Raw genomic sequence first — 22,037 nt, 5'->3', positions numbered from 1 at the left:
TTCCTGGCCCCCCAGTTCCCCCAACCCCGCCGGAGCCCGGAGCCGGAGCGGAGCCGCCGAGAGGAGGAACCGCGGTCCGTCCCCCCCCCGCCCCGCCCGGCGCCGGGCGGAGCCACCGCAACGGGGCCGCGCCGGGGCGGAGCGCGGCGGGATCGGGCCCGGCAGCGCGGCGGGATCGGGCCCGGCAGCGCGGCGGGATCGGGCCCGGGGCCGGTGCCGGTGCTGGGGAGGGGGTCGGTGCCGGGGGGGGCACAGCCATGCTGAGCCGTCTGGGCGCTTTGCTGCAGCAGGCGGTGGAGACGGTGAGCGGGGACCGGGGGTGGGGGACACGGTGGGACCCGGGCGGGGGGTCCGTGCACCCCTGACCCCCGGTGTGCGCAGCGGGAGCCCAGCGTGGACCTGCTGGAAGCCTTCACCGAGCACTGGAAGGGCATCACCGGCTACTACCTGGAGGCCACGGGTGAGTGGGGTGTGGGGAGGGGGTCCCTGTGCCCTGGGGTGGGAATGAAGTCCCCATGGGGTCCCTATGTGCCGGGAGAGGGTCCCTGTGCCTTAAGATAGGCTCCTATGGCCTAGAAATAAGGTCCCTGTGCCCAGGGTGGGGGTGTCCGTGGCCTGGAACAGGACCCTGTGCCCAGAGTGGGGGTCCCTGTGCCCTGGGAATGGACCCCGTGCAGTAGCAAAGCACCGTGCCGACCCTCATGCACCGCGGTTGAGCTGGCACGCGGGTTTTTGGCGTGGGACACGCATTCCCGTACCCCGGGAGGACTTATCCAGCCAAATACTTGGCCCTGCCTGGCCCCGACCCCCCTGCCCACCAACGGGGTCAGCATGGGGTTTGGGTGGGTGCATATTTTCCTGGGAGCGATCGCAGGTTGGGGCACGTCCCTCTCCAGGAGCACTAAAAACAAGGTCTGGAGAACTTCAGCCTTGTCCTGGCAGCATCTCGGTCCTTCCCCCTTGGTCCCTGCTGCCCATTCCCGCCCTGGGCTGTGGTGGAGGGTCCCCCAGCCCCCCGGTCCAGCTGGGGGGACAGCCGGCAGCTTGCTAGGCCACGAGCGGAAGGAGCAGCCTCGAGTGCTGCTGGGACTCCCCCATCACATTGCCATCTAGCGTCGTCCCCGCCGACAGCATCGGAGCTGCATTCTGAGCCAGCACAGCTCGGGGTGCCGCCAGCGAGCACCCCAAATTCACCCCTGGGCTCCCCTCGTGGAGGGGACACGCCGCAGCCCCCGATTCTTGTGTCTACAGACGAGAGCATCCCCGCCAGACAGACGGACATCCCCTGGCGCCTCAAGCAGATGCTGGACATCCTGGTGCACGAGGAGAAGCAGCGCCCGGCCGGGGAGGCTGGTCCGTGCCTGGAGTACCTGCTGCAGCACAAGGTCCTGGAGACCCTCAGCACCCTGGGCAAGGCAGAGGTGGGTGTAAAATCATCAGGAAAACCACTTTTTGGGGGGCAACCCCCCCCCCGTGCTGCAACACCCGCAGCCTTTTCCAGCTGCTTTGCACGCTGCTGCTCTGTAATTTTAATTTCAAAGCTCTTCTAGCTGGGCAATGGGAGTTTGTAGAGTGTGAGCTGGTCAGGGTGCTTGTTTTTTCTGGGGAGGGGCTGGTCTGCTTAGTTTAAGATCCCCACTGGGATCCTTTCTGCTGCTCCTGCAAATGTCTCTCATGCCCCATCGCATCCCTGTGTGCGTGTTTTTCACACCAGCACAGCTGGTATGTTGCAGCTGGGGGTTGCAGGACGAGGTGTTTTTAGACAGCTCCCTCTTAAAGTAAATATTGCCCAAATATAATGGCTCTGCTGTTACTTTGTTGCTAATTATAATGAGGATCCCTATAAATAGCCTTATATAACATAAATAAACACTACCACAGTATTGGCTTCAGAAACAGGTGCTGGCCCTTCTGTGGCCCTGAGGATTTGGGTTTTTGGGGTGCTGGGCTTTAACTCCCCATCTCTAGCACTGTAGCAGGGGGAAAGGGGAATTAATCCCCCTGGTTTTATTCTCTGCAAGAGAGCTCAACTCAGAGAATTGAGTTCAGTCCCTAATTGCTAAGGGGGAGAGGAGCCCGGGGCAAATGGGAGGTCCTGGGGGGGTCCATGGGCCCTTTTGCATCGTTTTGGGGGAGCAAAACCAGGATCTCTGCTGAGAGCATTCTTGCAAAATACCCACACGACTGCTGGCTGACCTGGCAAGCAATTTGGGGCAATTACAGTGTAATTAGGTACCCAAACAGGTAACTGGGCTCTCGCTGATGTCTCTCCCCGTCTCCCTCCCAGTACCCCCCCGGGATGAGGCAGCAGGTCCTCCTCTTCTTCAGCCGGGTGCTGGGCCAGGTGCAGCACCCGCTCCTGCACTACCTCAACGTGCACCGCCCGGTGCAGGTGAGCTCGGGGTGGGCACGGGGGGGTCCCGGCTGGGGATGCCACACGCTGGGGCTTGCTGCATCCCTGCCCAAGGCTGCAGAGCAGCCCCCAGCCTGGCATCCCGCTCCCTGTCCCTCCAGAAGCTGCTCCAGCTCAGCAGCGACCGTCTGGGCTGCGGCACGGAGAAGGAGGAGGTGCAGTTCGCCGCCGTCCTCTGCGCCAAGATCAAGCAGGATCCCACCCTGCTGGCGTACATCCTGGAGGTGAGCAGCCCCTGGTGACGGTGGGAGACGTGTGGGGGCATTTGTGGGGTTTGGCTCATTTAATTGAGCTTTTTCACCTACTTTGCAGCCCCAGCCCCACTGCAAAGCTCTGCGGGGCAAGTGGGAGGAAGGTGATGGCTGAGATGCCTGTTTGGGGACTGACCTCTTGCAATAGGAGAAGGGGTGATGGTTTTAAACTAAAGGAGGGGATATTTAGGTCAGGTATAAGAAATTGTTGCCCCTGAGGGTGGTGAGAGCCTGGCCTAGGTTGCCCAGAGAGGTGGTGGATGAACCATCCCTGGAGACATCCCAGGCCAGGCTGGATGGGGCTCTGAGCAACCTGAGCTGGTGCAGATGTCTCTGCTCATGGCAGGGGGAAAAGACTAAATTACCTAAAAAGGTCCTTTCAAGCCCAAAATATTCCAATGCTACGGTGCTTTGCTGCTCCTCTTGTTTCCAGGGCAAGAGCATCCTGAACGGGAGGAGAGCCCAGGAGCTGCCGGCCAGCCCTGTGGAAGAGGGTGCAGAGCATCCCCCGGGTACCACCACCGGGTCCCCGCCAGCCGAGCCCTCCCTGCCACGGAGGGACAGCAACCTCGTCACCTCCCTGCTGGGGCTGTGCAAGAGCCAGGTATACAGGCAAGGGCTGACAAGGAGGGGACAGTGGGCACTGCCGGTTGTGTGACACCACTCCTCTCCTCCTCCTCCTCGCAGAAGAGCAGGGTCGCGCTGAAGGCTCGGGAGAACCTGCTGTTGCTCATGGGGCTCGCCCAGGAGGCGGCTGCCGCCCGCCTGGTGCAGAGCAGCGCCCTGTGCCCGCTGCTCACCGAGCATCTCTGCGACCTCTACAGCGCCGTGCCCCCCGGCACCGACCCCGCTGACGTCCTCGCCATGGGCAGGGCGAGCTGGAGGTAAAGTGGGCAACGGACAGGGAAGGGTGGTCCCCAAGCACCGCTGAGGGCTCGTCACAGCCCCACGTTCTCCACCCCGTGCAGGTCGCAGGGTGACGGTGCCGGCGATGGGTTTTTCCTGGGGAAGGAGAGCCTGGATGCTTTTTTCGGCTGGCTGGACTACCTCGACGAGCTGGTGATGGGCGCCCACCCGGTAAGGAGCGCCCAGCCGGCCGTGCAGAGCAGGGCAGCCACAAACCTGCCCCACGGCTCAGCTTCTGCCGTCACCCGCAGGTCGTGGCAGATGCCATCGCCGAGACCGTGGATGAGAAGTTTTTCCAGGGCGTCCTGCAGCCGCGGCTCCTGCAGATGTGAGTGTCCCAGGCACCCGAGAGCAGATGGGGAGAGTTTCTCAAGGAGCCCCTTGGGGCTGGGACTGCAGGGTTCCCCTTGCCTGCAGCTCCTTTTTCGTAGAATAGAATCACTGAATAATTTTGGTTGGAAAAGCCCCTCAAGCTCATCGAGTCCAACCGTTCCCCCACCGCTGGCACTGCCCCACGTCCCTGAGAACCTCATCTCCATCTGTCCAACCCCTCCAGGGATGGTGACTCCACCACTGCCCTGGGCAGCCTGTTCCAATGCCCCACAGCCCTTTGGGGAAGAAATCATCCTAAATTTCTAACCTCAACCTCCCCTGGTGCAACTTCGGGCTGTTTCCTCTCATCCTGTTGCTTGTTCCTTGGGAGATCAATGCCCCCGCAGCTCCAATCTCCTTTCTGATAGCTGCAGAGAGCGAGCAGGTCTTCCCTCAGCCTCCTGTTCTCCTTTTTCCCCGCTGTGAGATGCTGTGATGCTGTCTCAGGACAGCAGCATCCCCTCCTGTCCCACTCTCATCCCCGGCAGGTCCGAGCTCGCCATCCTCAGCGCCACGGCCATGCTGACGGGCACGGTGCGGCAGATCCGCGCTCCCCCCCTGCTTCATCGCCTCGTCCTCTTCCTCCTGGGGCCGGACCAGCACCCCGAAACCCCGGGCGATGCCCCCCACCCTCTGCGCACCCAGCTCATCGACCGCTGCAACCACCTCTCTGACGAGGTGAGCCCTGTCTTTTGGGAGGGGGGGGACACACAGGGGCCATGTGGGAGGGGACAGTGGTGGTCTCATCCCTGCCCCTTGCCGTGCTTTGGCAGATCAGCCTAGCCAGCCTGCGGCTCTTCGAGGAGCTCCTGCAGAAGCCCCACGAGCACGTGGCGCGCAGCCTGGTGCTCAGGAACCTGGAGACCAGGGGCTACCTGCAGCGCGGCCCCCCCGCGCCCGAGGAGCGCGGACCCCCCGAGACAGACCCCGATGAGGATGGGCTGTGAGCACTGAGGGGGTTCCAGGGCAGGGTAAGGGGGTGCCCACCCCCCCGGTGCACCCCCGGCTAAAGCACTGGCCCCGCAGGGACCTGGAGGAGGATCCGTATTTCACCGATGGCTTCCCAGATGCTGGATTTGGGACGGTGAAAAAGTCCCCGTCGGGGAAGGGGCATGTGAGCGAGGTGGTCAGCAGGTAGGGATTTGCATCCCACTTCTGCATCCTGCTTCCCATCCCACTTCCCCATTCCGAATCCCGTTCCTCTTCCCATCCCGCTTCCCCATCCCTCTTCCCATTCTGTTTCCCCATTCGTCTTCCCATCCTACTTTCCCATCCCGCTTCCCATTTCTCTTCCCCGTCTCTCTTCCCCATCTCTCTTCCCCATCCCGCTTTCCATCTCTTTTTCCCCATCCCTCTTCCTCTCTCCTCCAGCTTCCTCTGCCTGGTCCCCGAGGAGGCCAAGACGTCCTCGTGCATGGAGGAAGGCAGCTACGACACCTACGTGCACGACGCCCTGGGCATGGTGAGTGGCTTGTGGTGGGGGTCCCCATCCCTGGTGGCACCAGCCCTGGCTCTGGCTGTCACCCACCGTCACCCCCCGCCAGGTCCAGGCGTGCCGTGCCAGCGCGGCCCCGTGGGGGTGGCCGCTGTCCCCCCGGCCCCTCGACACCTGCCACCCCGAGGTGACATTTTACGAGGGACACTTCCTCAAGGTGCTGTTTGACCGGATGACCCGGATCCTGGACCAGGTATGGGGTGGCCAGTCGAGACGCCAGGGATGTACCTGGGGTCCCTACTGCCCCTTGGTGTGGCTGGAGGGGCTTTTCCTCCCAAAGTGCTGCCTGGACCCACCAGTGGAACATCCGCCCCCCCCCAGCCCTACAGCCTGAACCTGCAGGTGACATCGGTGCTGTCCCACCTGGCCGCGCTGCCCCATCCCCACCTCCACGAGTACCTGCTGGACCCCTACCTCAACCTGGCCCCCGGCTGCCGCTCGCTCTTCTCCGTCCTCGTCAGGGTAATGTCACCTGCTGGGCTGCAGGGGGGACAGGGACACGCTCCCCGAAATGCGACCTGACTTTTCCTCCCCGTGCAGGTGATGGGGGACCTGATGCAGCGGCTGCAGCGGGTGCCCCAGTTCAGGGCGAAGCTGCTCCTGGTGCGCCGGCAGCTCCTGGGGCTGGTACCCGGGGAGCAGTAAGTGCTGGGGGTGGCACAGGATGGGGCGTGTACCCCACAGAGCCCCCCCCATTACTCATGTCCCCCCAGGATGGACCACACGATGCTCTTCAAAGGGGTGGTGGTGCTGGAAGAGTTCTGCAAGGAGCTGGCTGCCATCGCCCTGGTCAAGGGACCGCCAGAGGGGCCCCCCTGATCTGCACCCCCCACCCTAAAGCACCTCCTCTTTGGCTGGGCTGTGGTGACCAGGTGGCCCTGCTGGGACCAGAATGTCCCCAAGAGCCGGGCACGGTGGCGGGAGCCTGGGAAGGACACGGGCACGGTGGGAGAGGAGGCGCAGAGTCCTTCACCAAGCAGGAGGTGATGCCACCTCCCCCGGGCAGGATGCGGCCCCTCGGGGTGCAAAGTGTTTCCTCCTGGGTGATGGGTTCCTGCTCCCCCCCCGCCCCATGTCGGAGCTGCCCCCTGAGCCCCCACCGACCTCAAACAGGGGGTTTTTTGGCAATAATGGGCTGCACAGACACGGTGCTGTGTTCTGCCCCCTTCTTGGCTGCAATAACTTAATCATCTCCCTGGTTCTCTGGCACGGCAGGGTGTGTTTGTGGCTCCTGCCTGGCAGGGACGGTGCCCCCCAAGCCCCCCCAACCAGGCACCGCATCCCCTGGGTGATGGGACTCTGGTACAATAAAGCTGTGAGCTCAGCTGTGCCCCTGCCACTGATACTGCGCCCGTCCCCTTTCCCAAACACCCCCCAAAACCTGTCCCCCCCCCGCTTCAACCACAGCCAGGTGGATGCAAGAAGCAGCAACCAGGTTTATTTCTGCTCTGGGTGGCTCTCAGCCTTCCCTACCCCAAAACATCCCCCCAGCAACAGGCAGCACATCCCAGGGGTCTCATCTTTGCCAAAGCAAGTGAGACCCCCAGGCACATGTCCCCATCGGTCCTCCCGTCCCCGAAACCCGGGCACTAGCTGCGGATGGGCACGGTGGCCACAGCACGGAGCCGCTGCAGGATCCGTCCCCTCCTGCTCCCATCCTTCAGCTGCCACCAGCAAAAAGCGGGGTCGCGGGGCTCAGGGGGGGCACCCCCGGGGCTGCTGGCCGGGATGCTCAGCAAAACATTGAAGCAAATCCCGTCAGCCCCCCCAAGACCCCCAGCCCGGTGCTGCAGCCCCAGCAGCCCCATGGGTCCCGGGCGGGGGGCTGAGGGCAGGCAGCCCCCCAGCAGCTGCAGCACGGGCAGGCGCAGACCCCCCCGCAGCTCGGATGGGGACGTGCCACAAGCCACCACGGGCAGGTGGGGAGTCCCGGCCGTGGCCAGCAGCACCCAAACGTCCCCAGTGTCGTTGGTGAAGGCCACCAGGAGCCGCAAGCAGAGCGGGGCGCAGGGCAGGTCCCGCGGCAGCGTGGGGGGGTGCGGGGGGCTGCGGCGGTAGCGGGCGGCCAGGTCCAGCAAGGGCAGGATGTCGGGGGCTCGCAGGGGCAGCGCGCGGGGGTCCCCGGGCCACCAAGTGGCTTGCAGGGACTCGGCGTCAGCCTCCTCCAGGGTCTTCAGGGTCCCACCTGCGGGCAGAGAGGTGGCAGGGGACAGTGATGCCCTGGTGTGGGGGGCACAGGGGTACTGGGATGGTGGGGGGTGCCAGAGCCTGGTCATGAGGCTGGTGGGGGCACCGAGACCCCAGTGTGGGGACAGTAGGGGACAATGAGACCCCAGCACCAGGCTTGCAGTGGGATGCCAGTACTGGTGCTGGCAGGGGACACTGATGCCCATCGTGGGGGTGTCAGGGGATGCTGATGCCCTGGTACAAGGCTTGCAAGGGATGTCAATGCCGTGGGACAAAGGTGGCAGGGGACACGGATCCCTGGGCACAGAGCTCGCTGGGGATGCCAAAGCCCATTGTGGGGCTGGCAGGGGACATCAGCGACCAGGCAGGGGGTGGCAGGGGACACCGATGCCCCGGCACGGGGCTGGCAGGGGATGCTCCAGGTAAACCACGTCCCGCAGCCCCTCAGAGCACCCAAGGGTGCAGACGCACCGGTGGGGTGTGCGAGGAAGGCGAAGCGGATCCAGGCCGGTCCCCTCTCCTCCAGCGCCAACAACGTGACGGCTTCGCACTCCAGCCCCGTCTCCTCCTTCACCTCCCTCCGCATGGCGGCCACGATGCTCTCACCGGGCTCCATCCTCCCCGCCGGCAGGTACCACATCCCACGGCACTCGGGTTTCGCCTCCTGCACCAGCAGCACCGCGTCCTGCGGGGACACAGAGGGGACGGGTGGGCACCGGGTGGCACCGGGGTGGGGGCCCCGTGGGGCTGGGGGGTGCCTCACCTCCTGGTTGAAGAGCACGGCCAGGACCACATAGCAGACGTTCCTCCCCAGGCGGATGGGGCCGGTGGAAGGGGGGGCACCCTCCAAACTCGCCCCCAGGTCCCAAGCGCCGCCCCCCAGCACCGCATCCAGCTCCGCCGCCGGAGCATCCCCCATGGGGGTCCCGCAGGCTGGATGGGGAGGGGTGGGGGGCAGCACCCTCAAGTACCCGCTCAGGGGGTGGCGGCGTTTTGGGGTGGGGAGGGCACCCCCCAGACGTGCAGGCGGGGGGACAGCGAGCCCCGGCGCTGGCTGGGCTGGAGGAGGCGGTGAGGGAGGGGGTCGGGCGTTTGCGGGGTGCAGGGCGGGGTGCAATGCAGGAAGGGGTCTCCCAGCAGCTGCGGGATGCTGGGGGGGACCGGCTTGCTGGACTGGGGGACATGGAGGGGGGTGTAAGAGGGGAAGGACCTGCTGGGCTGGGGGGGCACGTAGCAAGGGAAGAGCTCCGTGGCCTTGGCGATGCAGGGGGGGGTGCAATAGGGGAAGGGTCTGCTGGACTGGGGGACTCCCAGGGGGGCGCAGGAGGGGAAGGGCTGGCTGGACTGCAGCGTGTAGGAAGGGAAATAATACTGGAAGGGGTCGCTAGGCTTGGGGAGGCGGGGGGGGCTGCGGTAGTGGAAAGGCTTGCTGGACTGGGGGAGGCATGGGGGGGCACAATAGGGGAAGGGGCGGCTGGACTGCAGGGTGTAGAGGGGGCTGTAGGGGAAGAGCTCGCTGGATTTGGGGATGCAGGGGGGGCTGCGGTAGAGGAAGGGCTGGCTGGACTGCAGGACACACGGGAAGCTGAAATACGTGAAGGGCTTGCTGGACTGGAAGAAGGAGGGGGGAAAGGGGCGGCTGGACTGGGGGATACTGGGGGGAAAGGGGCGGCTAGACTGGGGGATACTGGGGGGAAAGGGGCGGCTAGACTGGGGGATGCCCGGGGTGGGGTAGGAGAAGGAGTCGCTGGGCTGTGGGGTGCAGGGGGGGCTGGCCCAAGGGCAGGAATCGGCAGGCTGGGGAGGCCAGGGGGTGCTGGACTGCAGGGCGCTATAGGGGAAGGGCTGGTCGGAGTATGGGGCGCATAGGGGGAAAGGCGCGGGGGGCTGCGGGGTGCAGGGGGGCGAGCTGGGCTGCAGGGTGCAAAGAGGGGGGGTAATGCAGCTGGGTGCAAAGGGGAGGCTGGGCTGGGGGGGGCACCGAGAGGTGCAGCAGCAGTGAAGGGCTCACAGAAGAGGTGCACTAGGGCGAGGGTTTGCGGAGTGCAATAGCAGAAGGATTTAGGGGGCTGCAAGGGTGCAACGGAGCAGGGTTTGGGGAGCTGCGGCGTGCAATGGGGCAAGGTTTGGGGTGCAAGGGCTTGGGGAGCTGCAGGGTGCAATGGGGCAAGGTTTGGGGTGCAAGGGCTTGGGGAGCTGCAGGGTGCAATGGGGCAAGGTTTGGGGCGCAATAGGAAACAGGTTTAGGGGGCTGCAGGGTGCAACAGAGCAGGGGTTGGGGTGCAGTAAGTGGAGGGTTTGGGGGGCTGCAGAGTGCAAGGGATCAGAATTTGAGTGCAATAGGAGAACGGTTTGGGGAGGCTGCGGGGTGCAACGGCGCAGGGTTTGGGGTGCAACAGAAGGGTTCGGGGGGTTGCAGGTTGCAATGGGGAGCGGTTTGGGGTGCAGTGAGGAAGGGTTCGGGGGGGGCTGCACGGTGCAATACGGGAAAGGCGAGGGCGTGCAGCAGGGGAAGGGTTCGGGGGGTGCAGCAGGGGAAGGGTTCGGGGTGCAGGGAGGGGGGCGCAGGGACCCTGCAGCCCCCCCCGAGCCAGCGCGCATGCGCCAAAGGACTCACCGCGTCCCAGGGCTCCGCCGTGCAGCCCCGCCCATCCCTCTCGCCGCTTTATTGGTCGCCGCGCCAGGCCAGCTCGCTTTCCATTGGCTAGCCGTGACGCCACTCCCCCGCAGGGTTGCGGGGCGGGGCTTGGCTTTAAAGGGGCCGGGGAGGGCGCGTGATGCGGAGGGCGTGGCGCGCGCGGAAGGGGAGGGTGCTAATTGCGCGCTACTAATTGGGCGGTGCCCTTTGGGCGGTGCTAATTAGGCGGCGCCCGTTGCACGGTGCTAATTGCAAGGTGTTAATTGCAGGGTGCACTGCGCCGGCAGCGTCTGCTGCAGTGTATGTAGCTCTGTGCGGTGGGTGGGGCAGTGCAGGGTGCTAATTGCACAGTGCCTGTTGCACGGTGCTAATTGCATGGTGCACGGCCCCTGCTGCATCTCCTGCAACACGTGGCTCTGTGCAGTACAGGGTGCATATTGCACAGCACATGGGGCACTGTGCAGGGGGAACAGCCCATTTTTCCCCCGTTATCCTTAGGGTAGAGCAATTCCCCGTGCTCCACCTGCAGTTTCTGTCCTTGGGACAGTCCTCTCTGCCAATTGCTGTCCCCCAACAGAGCAGGACGGAGCTGCACCCTGGGACCCCAAAGCTCTGGGCAGCAATGAGCTGCGATGTCCTGATGTTTCCCATCTCCCTGTGAGGCTGCCAGCGCAGAGACCGCCCCAAACTCATCTCACCAGTGGCCTCAACCAACCGCCAAGAGCTGGGAGCAACCTGTGCCACACTGCCAGCCCCCCCAACCCCGGGACATTCCTGACCACAGATGGGGATGAAAGGGCTGACACCCTGTAGGATGGAGACCCCGAGACAGATCCTGGTGCTGCCGGTGGCCCCGGCTCACTGCAGACACTTTATTCCACGGTTGCTCTGAGCCTCCCTGGATGCTCCAGGAGCAAAGCACCAAGCGAGAGGCACCCAGCCCTGGTTCCCTTCCGTGTCTCGGCTGTGAATTTGGCCATGGCTGAGCTTTGCTTGAGCATCCTCCTGGTATGCCTCACTTGCAGCCCCGCAGGACTCTCACCGCCTCCTGCACAGCGCAGAAGATCATGCCGTCCAGCTGCAAGGGTGCAAAGTGGGGGTCAGCACCATGCACCATGCACCGGGACCCCCCTGCAACCCCCAGACCACCCACCCACCTGGGCATGGAGCTGGCGTGTGGCCGCAGAGGGGTGGATGCTGTGGTTCTGAAGGCGGATGGCGTTCTCTGGCGAGAGGAACCGCTGCTCCACGCTGATGGTACTGGTGAGGGTCTGCACCTGTTCATACATGATGGCATCAGCTGTGCCTCAATTTCCCCAGGGGGCTTTGGCACAACCGCACCCCAAGTAGAGCTGCCTACCTGGTGGGGAGCCCCGGCGGGGACCAGCACCGCATCCCCCACAAACTGCAGGAGGGTCCAGCCGCTCACCCCGCACTCCTCACGCAGCCGCCTCCGCAGCGAGAGGTCCAGGTAGCGGCCGGGGGGCTCCGCCGTGGCTGCCCCCTCCTGCTCTTGGTCCTGCGGGGATGTGGGGGTGAGCAGAGCCAGGGGTACGGGGGACCAGGGCTGTTCTGGGGGGTGACGGCACCCACCTTCTGCAAGAAATCACGTATGCGGGCGGCATCCTCGGCACGGAAGATGTGCCACAGGGCGCCGGGGCGGCTGCCGGCATCCCAGAGCCGCTCCTGCAGCTGCGCGTCCATGCCGTCCGCATCGCCTTCCCAGAGCAGGGCTGGGGGGCAGAGGGATGCTCAGGGTGGGTTTGGGGTGGGGTGACCCCCACCATGCTCCCACCTTACCCTCGGGCGGCCCCGCCACGGCGTGCACCAGGATGCTGATGGTGTCGGTCGGCTCCACCGTCAGGTTTTTGGTCCCAATATTTCGGTCCCGGGGATGCACACCTGGGCAGTGGGCGAGCACTGTCACAGCTGGGGGGTGTCCGGCTCGCCCCCCCACACACACCCTGGGCATCCCCTTGCGACACTCACCGTAAGCCGCGCAGACCCGCGGGCACAGCCAGCGCCGGCCCCGCTGACCCCGCAGGTAGGCGGCCAGGTTGAGGCGGCCGGTGGCCCCGCAGTACTCGGGCAGCGGGAGGCTGGCACGCAGGTTGGCAGCGCTGGGACACAAATGGCGTGTGTGACACCGGGGCAGCAGAGCTGCCCCCGCTGTCCCCAGCCCTGCTCCTGCATCCCGCAGCAGGATGCATCCTGCATCACCCACCCCGGCAAAGCCTCTGCTGTCACCTACCGGCACAGCTCCATGTCCCCAAAGCCACTCTCCAGCTTCAGCAGGTCCCCACCACCCAGCTCCAGGGATGCTGTGGGATGGAGCATCATCACACATGGGTGTCGTGCCACCAGCACCTCCCGGGGAGGAGGGGGATGCAAAAGCTGGCTCACCTCCCCACTTTTACACCCCAAAATCACACTTGAGACCCCACAAATTCATGGCCCGCTTACCCGCGCTGGCGGTGAAGCCATCCCAAAACTCCCGGCTGCTCATGCGGAGGCGGCTGCCCGGCGCCCGCAGGTTCACCACGTCCACTGCCTGCTCCCCCCGTGCGGGGCAAAAGGACTCCGGCCCCCACAGCCCCCCCTCCAGCCTCTTCTGCAGCCCTGAAACAAGGACGGGCTGCCGGGGCAGCCGGGGCTCAGCAGGGCTGGGGGGGCCCGTGGTGTCACCAGGGGTTTGGGAGGGTCCGCAGTGCCACTGTGCGTCCCCGGAGTGGGGGTTCACCTGGCCCCGCCGCCAGTGCTCCTGGAAGAGTTGGTAGTTGCTGGCGTGGCCGGGGTCGTGCAGCCAGAGCAGCCCGCTGGGTGCCAGGGTGCAGGGGGAGCTTTTGGGGCTGGGGGGGCTCAGCTCGCCCCCCTCCTGCCTCTCCTGGATCTTCCTCTCCACCACGCGGGCGATGATGCTGTCTAGGATGCTGGTCAGGCGGTTGTCCTGGGGGGAGTGATGCAAACCCCATCAGCCCACCCCGCCCCCCCCACATTGCTGAAGAGTTTCTGGGGGGGTTCCCTGCCCACCCCAGGACTCACGTTGGGCAAAGCGGGCGAGACGGGGGCGAAAGCCATGCGCACCCCATCCTGCCCCAGGCACAGCTTGACGGCGGTGGAGGCCAGCAGGTCGCAGAGGGTGCCAGGCTGCACGGCCACCCGCGGGGGGGGCTGCCCCGGTGGTGGTGACCCCCCCTCAGGGCTCTCTGCTTGGGGGAGAAAGGGGGTCAGGGCTGCCCGTGTCCTCCTCCAAATCTCGCTCCCCACCCAGCTCCCCAGAGGGATGCTCTGCAGCATCCCCGACACCCACCCGGAGCGGGGCTGTGCCCACAGTGGGGGGGGCGCACAACCAGCCCTACCTTCCTTGATGGGGCGGGAGGTGTCGGTTTGGCCATCGCTGCTGGGTGGGAGGGTGGGCACCGCGGCTCCCGGCAGCTCCTGAAACACCCCGTGCATCTGGAGGGGACGCACGTCTCCTGTCCCCAGGGCTGCTCCCCACCCCCAGACACCCTTTTGAAAGGGTTGGGGTGCACCTACCCTCCCTTCCCCCCCAACTCACAGCCCCCCCTGTACCTGGCTGCTCCCCGGGGGCTCTGCCAGGCTCCGCTCAGCGGCCCCCTCCCCGCATGGACAATGTGACTCAATGTTGAACTTGACCCTGACCTCGTGCAGCAGCTTCCAGAGCCGGCTCAGGACTGGGGACAGATGGGGACAGGCAGGTCAGCTCCACGCCGTGCTTGGGTGGGGGGTTCCAGGGTTTGACGGGGCAGGGGGGGACACTCACCACGGGTGGGGACGAACTGCGTGGGGACAAGGGACGCGACGTGGTGCTCCTGCCCAGGGATGCACTCGGGTGGCCGCGCCAGACCCTCTGCGTCAGAGAGAGGGCACGTTCGTCCCCACCAAGCCCCCACGGCGGGGGTGACACCCCCTTCGCAAGCCCCCTTGTCCCCGTACCATGGCCGTCAGCCTCTCGCCTGCTGCGGTGGCAGCCAGGGCACAGCTGGAAGCCACATCTGGCGCAGCTCCAGTGGGAGTTGAAGAAGCCGCGCTGGCAGGCGTCGCAGAGCTGGGGGGCTCCTGCCCCCCGCCTCCAGCCCGTCACCCCTGCGGGAAACACAGCCCTCAGCCTCCCCAGTGTCCCCAGTGCCATCCCCCGCCCCGGTCCCCACTTACCCTCAGGGGCTTGCAGCCACGTGTCCCTGTCCCTGCGGATGGCCTGGCAGAAGTTGTCCCCCAAGACCCCCAGCAGGTATTTGGCCAGGCAGAGGCTGCTGCCCCCGCTCCTGCCCCCACGCTCGGGGTCGGCCACCTCCGGCTGCAGCGTCCCCCCCTCCGCCTCCCCCAGGGTGCAGATGCCATCGACAGTCAGGTCCCCGCTGTCCCCAAGGGTGAACCTGCGAGACAGAGGGGACAGGAGGGGATGCTTTGAATTGGGGTGATAAGGGATGCTCTAAAGTGGGGTAACATGAGGGATGCTCTGAATTGGGGTGATAGGAGAGGATGCTCCAAAGCGGGGTGACGAGAGATGCTCTAAAGTGGGGTGACAAGAGGAGATGCTTCAAAGTGGGGTGACAGGAGGGATACTCCAAAGTGGGGTGACAGGAGGGATGCTCTGAATTGGGGTGACAAGAGATGCTCCAAAGTGGGGTGATGGGAGAGGATGCTCCAAAGGGGGGTGACAAAAGGAGATGGTCCAAAGTGTGGTGACAGGAGGGATGCTCTGAATTGGAGTGACAAGAGATGCTCCAAAGTGGGGTGATGGGAGAGGATGCTCCGAAGTGGGGGTGACATGAGGGATGCTCTGAATTTGGGTGACAGGAGGGATGCTCCAAATTGGGGTGATGCAAGGGGATGCTCCATACATGCTCACACGCACTGGTAGCCCCCGACCCCGGACAGGGCTGTGAGCTCCTCCAGAGCCCCGCGCTCACCTGCGGAAGTGCAGCAGCCTGCAAGTACTCTCGGGGGGATCTTCCTCCTCCTCCTCCTCGCCCTGGGGGTCCCTCGGGGCGCGAGCGGCACAGGCGCAGCACCGTGGGATGCTCTCGGGCAGCGCGGTGCAGGGCACGCTCTGCAGGCACCACAGCTCCCGGCCAGCATGGCCCAATGTGGCTGGGGGGACAGGAGGTGCTTGGGGACACCGTGCATGGGGACACCGTGCATGGGGACACAGGGACTGGCGTGCCACCGTGAGGGCTGGAAACTGGGCCAGAAAGTAGGGCTGGAAAGTAGGGCTGGATTGCAGAGGTCAGGGCTGAGATGGCAGTGTGTCCCCAAGGAGGGCTCTGACCCAGCGATGGCACTTGTCACCCCCCTGGGCGTCACACCCCAGGGTGCTGTCCTGCCCCAAAGGGACATTTCTATAAATCCCCACCCTGGGAGCCGGTGCTAGACCCAGTGCTGGGAAAAAAAAAACCCAAGCACAGCAGGTTTCCCAGCCCTTACATATCCACAGCTCATATTTTGGGCACCGGGAATCAGGATGCAAAACTTCCTCCGGGAATCTGGTCCTGTCACCACCCTCTCCCCATCCCCACCATGCACCCTCCTCTTACCTCCCTCTCCCAGCTCCATCCTCCTCTCCTCCGGGTCCCCTTCGCTCTCTACATCATCACCTGCCATGGCCACGTGCTCGGTGGCATTTGTGCCCCTCTTGGCCACCCCGGGTCCGTCGCCGGTGCCGTGCGGGCGCTTGGCCGAGCGCTTGCCCTCCCCGGCTGGCTCGGGGCCGCCGTCCCGGCGGGGGCCTTTGCAGCGCGGCAGCGACTGCTCCGAGTGCCGCGTCAGCCACGTCTTCTTCAGCTTGGTGTGGTTGCTGGGGGTGCATGGAAAACGGCCCCCAGGGATGCCCAGGGGGGGCTCGAATGGGTTGAGCACCCCGCAGCCAACCCCTGGGCACCCATTGCAGCCCGGCGTGGTGCAGAGACAAGCTGGGGGGGGGTCCGACTTGGCGAGGGCCAGCGGGTTGTGCCCATCCGTGAGCAGTGGCGATGGGTCGGGGTCTCCCGGGGAGGAGCTTTGATAAGCCAGACACTCATCTTTGGGCTGGGAGGTTCGGCATTGCCCCAGCTCCAGGTGGACATCAGCACCAGGGGGCTGCGCGCCCACCCAGGGGCCCCCACAGCTCCCTGGCCTGCCGGGCTGCAGGAGGAAAAGGGGGCGGCTGGAGCTGGGGAGGGGCGTGCGGATATGGGGAGCGGGCACCACCGAGCTGCCCCCCACTCGGCCATCCCTCCACGAGGCTCCCGGCAGCTCCGGCTCCTGCTCCCCCGCTCCATCCTGCCCCTTGCCCAGCAGCTGGGACGGCGCTTGGTCCTCGGCCAGGGAGGGGAAGCCGGGCTCTTTCTTCGGGTAAAACTCCTGGAGGGGAGCAGAGGGGGTGTCAAGGCTGCTGTCACCCCAAATCGGGTCCCCGTCGCTCCTCCATCACCCACATCATCGGGAGGTGGTGATGGGGAGCACCGCCAAGCCCTGCCTCAGTTTCCCCCCGCCGCCCTCCCGAGCTGGGCAGTTGGCCGGTGCTTCCCAGCCCGTGGGGTGCCCGTGTCCCCTCTGCCCGCGTGGGAAAGGAATGGGGAGCCGCCGCGGCGTGGGGCGTGACGGGCGCACCCACGGGCTGGCAGCGCTGCCTCCTGCCGCCCCCGTGCCGCAGCTCCTGCCGCGGTGACTCAGCCCGGGGGAGGAGAGCATCATCCCCCCGGGGGCACGTTGCCCCATCCTCGGGGAGCCTGGGACCCCCCTGCCACCGTGCTGTCACCCTCCCGAGCTACAGGAGCGAGCGGGGGGCTGTCCCCGGCTCGGGGGGTCACCAACACGAGGTACAGCCTTGGTGCCAGCATCGCCTTTCGCAACCCACTGCTCCCAGCTGGGTTCAGCCGAGGCTGGAGCCTGTTGTCACCCAGGGGAGCTGGGGTGAGCCCGTTGTCACCCAAGAGAGCTGGGGCGCACTGGGGAGCTGAGCCCTGAGCATCTCTGATCTGGAGCCAGAGCCATGGGAGCCAGAGCTGTGCCACCACCAGAGCCACGTGCCACCGCAGCCACCCGGGGCTGCCTACCTTGTTCCCTGAGCTGGAGCACTCGTCGAAGGTGTTCGGAGCCGTCTTGCGCCTCGACGGGAGCCCCAGGTAGACGGGGTGGCCCCAGGCGGGCACGTGGGAGCCCAGGTGCCAGTCCACCCCAGCAAAGCGCCCGTCACCCATCACCCCTGCTCCCTCTGGTCCCCCGCTGCCAAATTGAGTGTCCCCTGGGGGTCCGGCGGGCAGCAGCGAGGACAGGAGGAAGGGGCTGTGCTTGGCATCCAGGAGGAAAGGGCAGTGGCGGAAAGTCGGGGGGTCACCGTCCCCGTCCCCTGCAGCGGCGTGGGGCTTGGGGCGCTGGCTGTCCAGCCCCGGGAAGGGCAGGGGGTAGCGGTGGTGGCTGTAGAGGGCCAGGGGGGCCAGCACGGCCTCGGCCCAGCGCGGTTTGGGGTGCTCCTTGCAGGGCTCAGCCCAGCCCGCCTTGGGCTGCCCGTTCCTGGGCAGGAGCTCGGCTCCATCCTTGGGGCGGCACAGGGCGTCCCGCAGACACGGGGAGACCGCAGGGTAGGGACAGCCCAGCCGGCCACCGGCCAGCTCCCGGCTTGTCCCCAAGCAGCCCTGGGAGCCCCTCCAGGGACACCCTTTCTCCGTTCCGTAGCTCAGCTTGCCGGGCTCCAGGTAGCCCGAGAGTCCCAGTTCGGCAGCAGCGCTTCGGGGCAAAACCATCACACCGCTCTCCATCCCGCCGGCATCCTGCGCCGCGTCCTGGGCTCTCCGCCACCGCAGCGGCGTCTCCGCCATCCTCGTGTCGCTGGCCATGATGCTTCACCGCTCATCTAGTGCTCAGCGCCGTCCCAGACCCTGCGGACAGGGAATGGGACATGGCACAATGCGCCAAACACCGCTGGGGTTGCAATGGGGGAAACTGAGGCACAGGGATGCTGTCAACCCCCCGGCTCCGTCATCCCATGCTGAGATGCAAAGCTGCCTGGTACAACACGGGGATCACAGGCTCCCGCGCCCTGCAGCATCCCACCCGGGATGGATGCACGATTCTGGGAAGGGCACGTGGGGGGAGCCGCGGGTCCCCCACCCTCGTCCCGTCCCCTCCGCGCCCAGCCTGGCCCCGCGCCCGCCCGCTGGCACCCAGCGCGGGGAGGCCTTGCCCCGCGCAGGCATTCGCCTCCGGCCAGGGCTGGGCTGCGCTTCCCAGGAGGGTTTGCAGCGAGGGGGGAGCTCCCAGCAGGGCCCCCCCGGTAGAAATGCCTGGGGAGATTTGCTGGATTAACACTGCTCTGTATCCCGGGCCACACGCAGATGCGGGGTTCGGAGCCGGGTCTTGCGGGACCCGGGGGGGGGTCACAGCCCGTCCCAGCAGAGCAAAAGCCACCTGGTGGCCCCCAGACCACCCTGCCCAGCAGCTGGAGAAGCCGAGGGGACAGGCAAGTGTCCCTGCAAACCTGCAGCCCTGCTCTGGGGTGGCACAGAGCCGCCTCGACGGCTGGCAGGCAGCTGGGATGGGGACAGGAGGACCGTGTGTCCCCAGAGCCACCTGTCCCCTATCAGGGGAGGTCAAAGTCCCCGTTCCCACGCTATTGCCTAAATCCCTGCTTGGGAAGCACCCGACGCACACACACGCCGTCCCTCGGGGACAGGGCACCCAGCTGGCCTCTCCCATCCAGCCCCATATGGGAAGATGCTCCCAGCACAGCCCTCTCCCCATGTCCCAAGCCTGTCCCACCACATGCTGTCCCCAGGTCCCCCCAGGCTCGCCGCATTGTCCCCTGCCCATCCTCCCATCCAGAGCACAAGCAGCCGGTCCCGCAGCTCGGTGAGCATCCCCACCGTCCCACAGCTACCTGGAGGGTCCATGGGGGACCCCACTGCCTCCCCTGCGGTGACAAGGACGAGCGGGGGTCTCTACCGGTGGCACCGGCTCCCAAAGAGGCGAAGCCAGGTGGGAGCACCTAGACCCACAGGCTGAAGGGGTCCGGCTCCGGGATCTGGAGGAGGCAGAAAGCCACCCGGGTGGCCCTGGGGATGTTCTTCTCCGAATGCCGGAGCTGGAGTTTTCGATCCATTGGCATCGGGGGCTCCGTGCTCCTCCTGCCGATCGTCCCACGAGCTCCGGGCGTGCTGGGTTGGGGGATCGGGGAGAGGGGCACCCAAGGGTGCGGCGGCAAGCAGGACCTTCCCGCGGCTCTAAGCAGCCTTGAGCATCTTGTGGCAAGCGATGGCAGGAGGATGTGGCGAGCGTGCAGCCTCCGCCGGCTCCGGCAGCGACTGGGAGGGCGGCTGAGCTGCCGGGGTTGCTGACGCCGGGGAACCGGCGCGGTGCCACCCAGCCCCGGAGGCACCGGCGGCCGTGCCAAGGGCAGGCAGGTGTGCTGTGCTCTGCCCCGCGCGAAGAAAGCGCCTTTTGTTCGGCAAAAACACGGCCGAGACGCCCCGTCGCCGATGAAAGACACCGGCCGCCCGCTCCAGGCCAAACTGGAATTGGGAGAAACACCGGGATGCGCCAAACGCGCCAGCCCCGGTGCCAGGGGGGTGGCGGGGACATGCCTGGCGGGGAGCACGTGGCCACCCGGGGGCTCGTGACCCCGCCAGTTTTGCCCAAACAACAAGGATCTGGCCTCAAGCGGTGCTGCCGCTTTGCCCATGTGATGGTGCCGAGTCACCCTGTCTCGCAGCTGAGCCTCGTCCCCCTGTCGCCATCCCTCCTCCGGCTGCCTGGGATGAAGGCACAGCTCCTCTGCCTCCCCTCCTGGCTGCACAGGGGGGACGGGGTGTGATCCGAGGGGCTCACACGGAGCACAGGGATGCTACAGCCGCATCCCGCTGCCCACCGAGGGGTACCCGGGGCCATTTAACCCCCTGTCCTGCAGCCACCGTGGGTGCCCACGCGGCATCCCCCACGCTGCAAACCCACGCACACACCCCCCCAGAAAGAACCACCGACCCCAAACCCACCGACTCCCCCGGGAGCGATGGATGCTCCAGCCGGGTACATGGGGCAGCAGGTCACCCTGAGCTGGGGACCCTATTTCTGGGGTCTCAGCGAGGGACACGGGGGACAACCAGTGCCGGGGGGGTTTGTATACGGTGTGTGTGTCCCAGGGACACCCCACTCGCAGCTCACATGCTTTACATAAACCGCAGCGGCTCCGCACAGCCTCCCCCGGCATGGCACGGCCCGGGGGGCCGGGGGCGACGGGGTGACGGGAGGCCAGGGCCCGCGTGAGCCGAGCAGCGTGATTAACATCAGACCTACGGGCTTCGTTACAGCTCAGCAGCTGCCGTGTGGTCTGGCCCCGCTGGGAGCCCGGAGCCGCGCTTAACCCTTGCCATGGCGCCGGGTGTCACCAGGGTCCCTTCGCATCTGTCCCACCTCCAGGACCCCCTCTCCTTGAGCAGGGGAGGGCTTGGGGGGGCTGGGGAGCCCGGCTGGGACTTGCAGCACCCACGGGTGCCAGGGAACAGGGAGGGGACCCAGACAGGGCTCGGGGCGTGGGCGAGCCCGCACCTTCCTGCAATGAGAAGGTGCTGAAAGAGAAACTCTCCTCCCGTTCCCTCCCCGGTGACGGTGGCTCCGGCGGGGCTGGGATTGAGCCGGCAGGTGGGATGGAGCCCAGGAAGGGGCGCAGGGGTCAGCGGATGCCCGTGGCCATCGGGACGAGGGAGCAACCAAGGAGGGGACAAGCAGGGACAGCGATGGACATGCCACGCTGATGCTGGCAAGCCGTGAGCAGCCATTGCTGGGACGGGGGGACGGGATGCTGGAGGGACAGGAGGGAATTTCCCACCTTGCACTGGGGCAGCATCCCTGGATGCTGCGCCCTCCCCACGCTCCCACAGCTCCTCGCCCTTGCCAAGCCCCCCGGGGTCAAAACAGCCCTCGCAGGCAAGTTCTTCTGGGGTTTGGCCACCATCCCATCCTGGGTCCCCCGCTCCGTGCCTTGTCCCTGCACGACCCGCCGAGAGTCCCCCAGGGCAACACAGGGGGGTCCAGGCTGGGCTTGAGTTTTGCCAGGTCAGGCTTTGCTGGGAGAGAAACTCTGCGGGGGTGGCTGCGCCTCGGCGGTTTGGCACAGACGGCCCCAGCGCTCCGATCTGCCTGGTTTTTCCCTTAAATCAGAGGGACGGCGAACACCCGCGAGCCAAGCCCTGGCCAGAAAGTCACCGCGGGAGGCCGGAAGAGCCCGAATTAGAATCCTTGGCATCCCTGCCCCGCTCAACGCCAGGGGACGAGGAGGGATGCTGCGAGGACGCAGGGTGGAGGAACGTTGTCCCTACGGTGTCCCCTGGCACCACAGGGGGATGCGTGGCCACGCGGGGCAGGGGGGTCCAGGATGCTCCAGCACTGGGGAGGGATGGGGGTCCCAGTGCAAAAGGGTCACTGGTCCCACAACAGCCGCTCTCTGTGCCGATGCTCTGGCAGTGTGGGCAGCTGGCAGCCTTGCCTCGGCATCGCTCCACGAAAAGGGCTCCGCAGCCCCCAGACCCACAAACCACCTCCAGCAGCCTGAAATCCAACCTTTTTCTCATGCAAAACAGAACTCGACATGCCCCCTCTCTGGCTCGCCCAGAGCCCCCTCCAGCTCGCCCAGAGCCCCCTCCAGCTCTCTACACATCACAGAGCCCCAGCCCTTCCTCCTCCTCCTCCTCCTCCCGGCCCCAGCGCAGCACACACGTACCTGCCTCCACCGCGGCGCAGGTGAGGAAGATGAAGATGCAGGCAGAGGAAGGCAGCCCTGTC

General features: G+C 66.1%; 3 protein-coding genes across 3 annotated transcripts; 1 reads left to right on the top strand and 2 right to left on the bottom strand.

Annotated features, from left to right (window-relative positions):
• Positions 1–77: 77 nt before the first annotated feature.
• FHIP2B (FHF complex subunit HOOK interacting protein 2B) lies at positions 78–6,761 on the top strand. Its single transcript, XM_065651598.1, has 17 exons — positions 78–302; positions 382–460; positions 1,252–1,421; positions 2,288–2,392; positions 2,515–2,637; positions 3,098–3,268; positions 3,352–3,548; positions 3,633–3,741; positions 3,822–3,898; positions 4,431–4,620; positions 4,716–4,885; positions 4,969–5,076; positions 5,314–5,404; positions 5,487–5,630; positions 5,759–5,899; positions 5,978–6,078; positions 6,151–6,761. The coding sequence occupies exons 1-17, from the start codon at positions 258–260 to the stop codon at positions 6,254–6,256; spliced, it is 2,127 nt and encodes a 708-aa protein (XP_065507670.1). The 5' UTR covers positions 78–257; the 3' UTR covers positions 6,257–6,761.
• An 88-nt stretch (positions 6,762–6,849) lies between these two features.
• On the bottom strand, positions 6,850–10,290 carry NUDT18 (nudix hydrolase 18). Its single transcript, XM_065651844.1, has 4 exons — positions 10,242–10,290; positions 8,388–8,557; positions 8,096–8,309; positions 6,850–7,622 (listed from the first exon to the last, which is right to left on the bottom strand). Exons 2-4 carry the CDS (start codon positions 8,541–8,543, stop codon positions 7,027–7,029), a joined length of 966 nt encoding a protein of 321 aa, XP_065507916.1. The 5' UTR covers positions 8,544–8,557; positions 10,242–10,290; the 3' UTR covers positions 6,850–7,026.
• Positions 10,291–11,119: 829 nt separating this feature from the next.
• Positions 11,120–22,037, bottom strand: HR (HR lysine demethylase and nuclear receptor corepressor). Its single transcript, XM_065651648.1, has 19 exons — positions 21,976–22,037; positions 17,321–18,142; positions 15,821–16,625; positions 15,197–15,377; positions 14,439–14,659; positions 14,220–14,369; positions 14,047–14,133; positions 13,836–13,957; positions 13,622–13,718; positions 13,305–13,468; positions 13,003–13,209; positions 12,726–12,897; positions 12,514–12,583; positions 12,252–12,382; positions 12,063–12,164; positions 11,856–11,995; positions 11,623–11,781; positions 11,420–11,539; positions 11,120–11,340 (listed from the first exon to the last, which is right to left on the bottom strand). The coding sequence occupies exons 2-19, from the start codon at positions 18,098–18,100 to the stop codon at positions 11,278–11,280; spliced, it is 3,771 nt and encodes a 1,256-aa protein (XP_065507720.1). The 5' UTR covers positions 18,101–18,142; positions 21,976–22,037; the 3' UTR covers positions 11,120–11,277.

The sequence above is a fragment of the Caloenas nicobarica genome, chromosome 25 (genome assembly GCF_036013445.1).
Source record: "Caloenas nicobarica isolate bCalNic1 chromosome 25, bCalNic1.hap1, whole genome shotgun sequence".
NCBI lineage: Eukaryota > Metazoa > Chordata > Aves > Columbiformes > Columbidae > Caloenas > Caloenas nicobarica.
Note: the sequence above shows the minus strand (reverse complement) of the source record. Positions and strands in the feature narration are given on the sequence as shown.

Bases quoted from the DNA above. Each gene is read 5' to 3' on its own strand.
- HR (XM_065651648.1), bottom strand. From the start codon at position 18,100: ATGGCCAGCGACACGAGGATGGCGGAGACGCCGCTGCGGTGGCGGAGA. The intron at 16,626-17,320 runs GTAGGCAGCCCC...GCTCCCCTCCAG, and splicing joins GCTCCAGCTCAGGGAACAAG to GAGTTTTACCCGAAGAAAGA. The intron at 13,469-13,621 runs GTAGGGCTGGTT...TCCCCCAAGCAG, and splicing joins CTCCCGCCCCATCAAGGAAG to AGAGCCCTGAGGGGGGGTCA.
- NUDT18 (XM_065651844.1), bottom strand. From the start codon at position 8,543: ATGGGGGATGCTCCGGCGGCGGAGCTGGATGCGGTGCTGGGGGGCGGC. The intron at 8,310-8,387 runs GTGAGGCACCCC...GTGTCCCCGCAG, and splicing joins CCGTGCTCTTCAACCAGGAG to GACGCGGTGCTGCTGGTGCA. The intron at 7,623-8,095 runs GTGCGTCTGCAC...CTCTGCCCGCAG, and splicing joins CTTCCTCGCACACCCCACCG to GTGGGACCCTGAAGACCCTG.
- FHIP2B (XM_065651598.1), top strand. From the start codon at position 258: ATGCTGAGCCGTCTGGGCGCTTTGCTGCAGCAGGCGGTGGAGACG. The intron at 3,549-3,632 runs GTAAAGTGGGCA...CACCCCGTGCAG, and splicing joins ATGGGCAGGGCGAGCTGGAG to GTCGCAGGGTGACGGTGCCG. The intron at 6,079-6,150 runs GTAAGTGCTGGG...ATGTCCCCCCAG, and splicing joins GGGCTGGTACCCGGGGAGCA to GATGGACCACACGATGCTCT.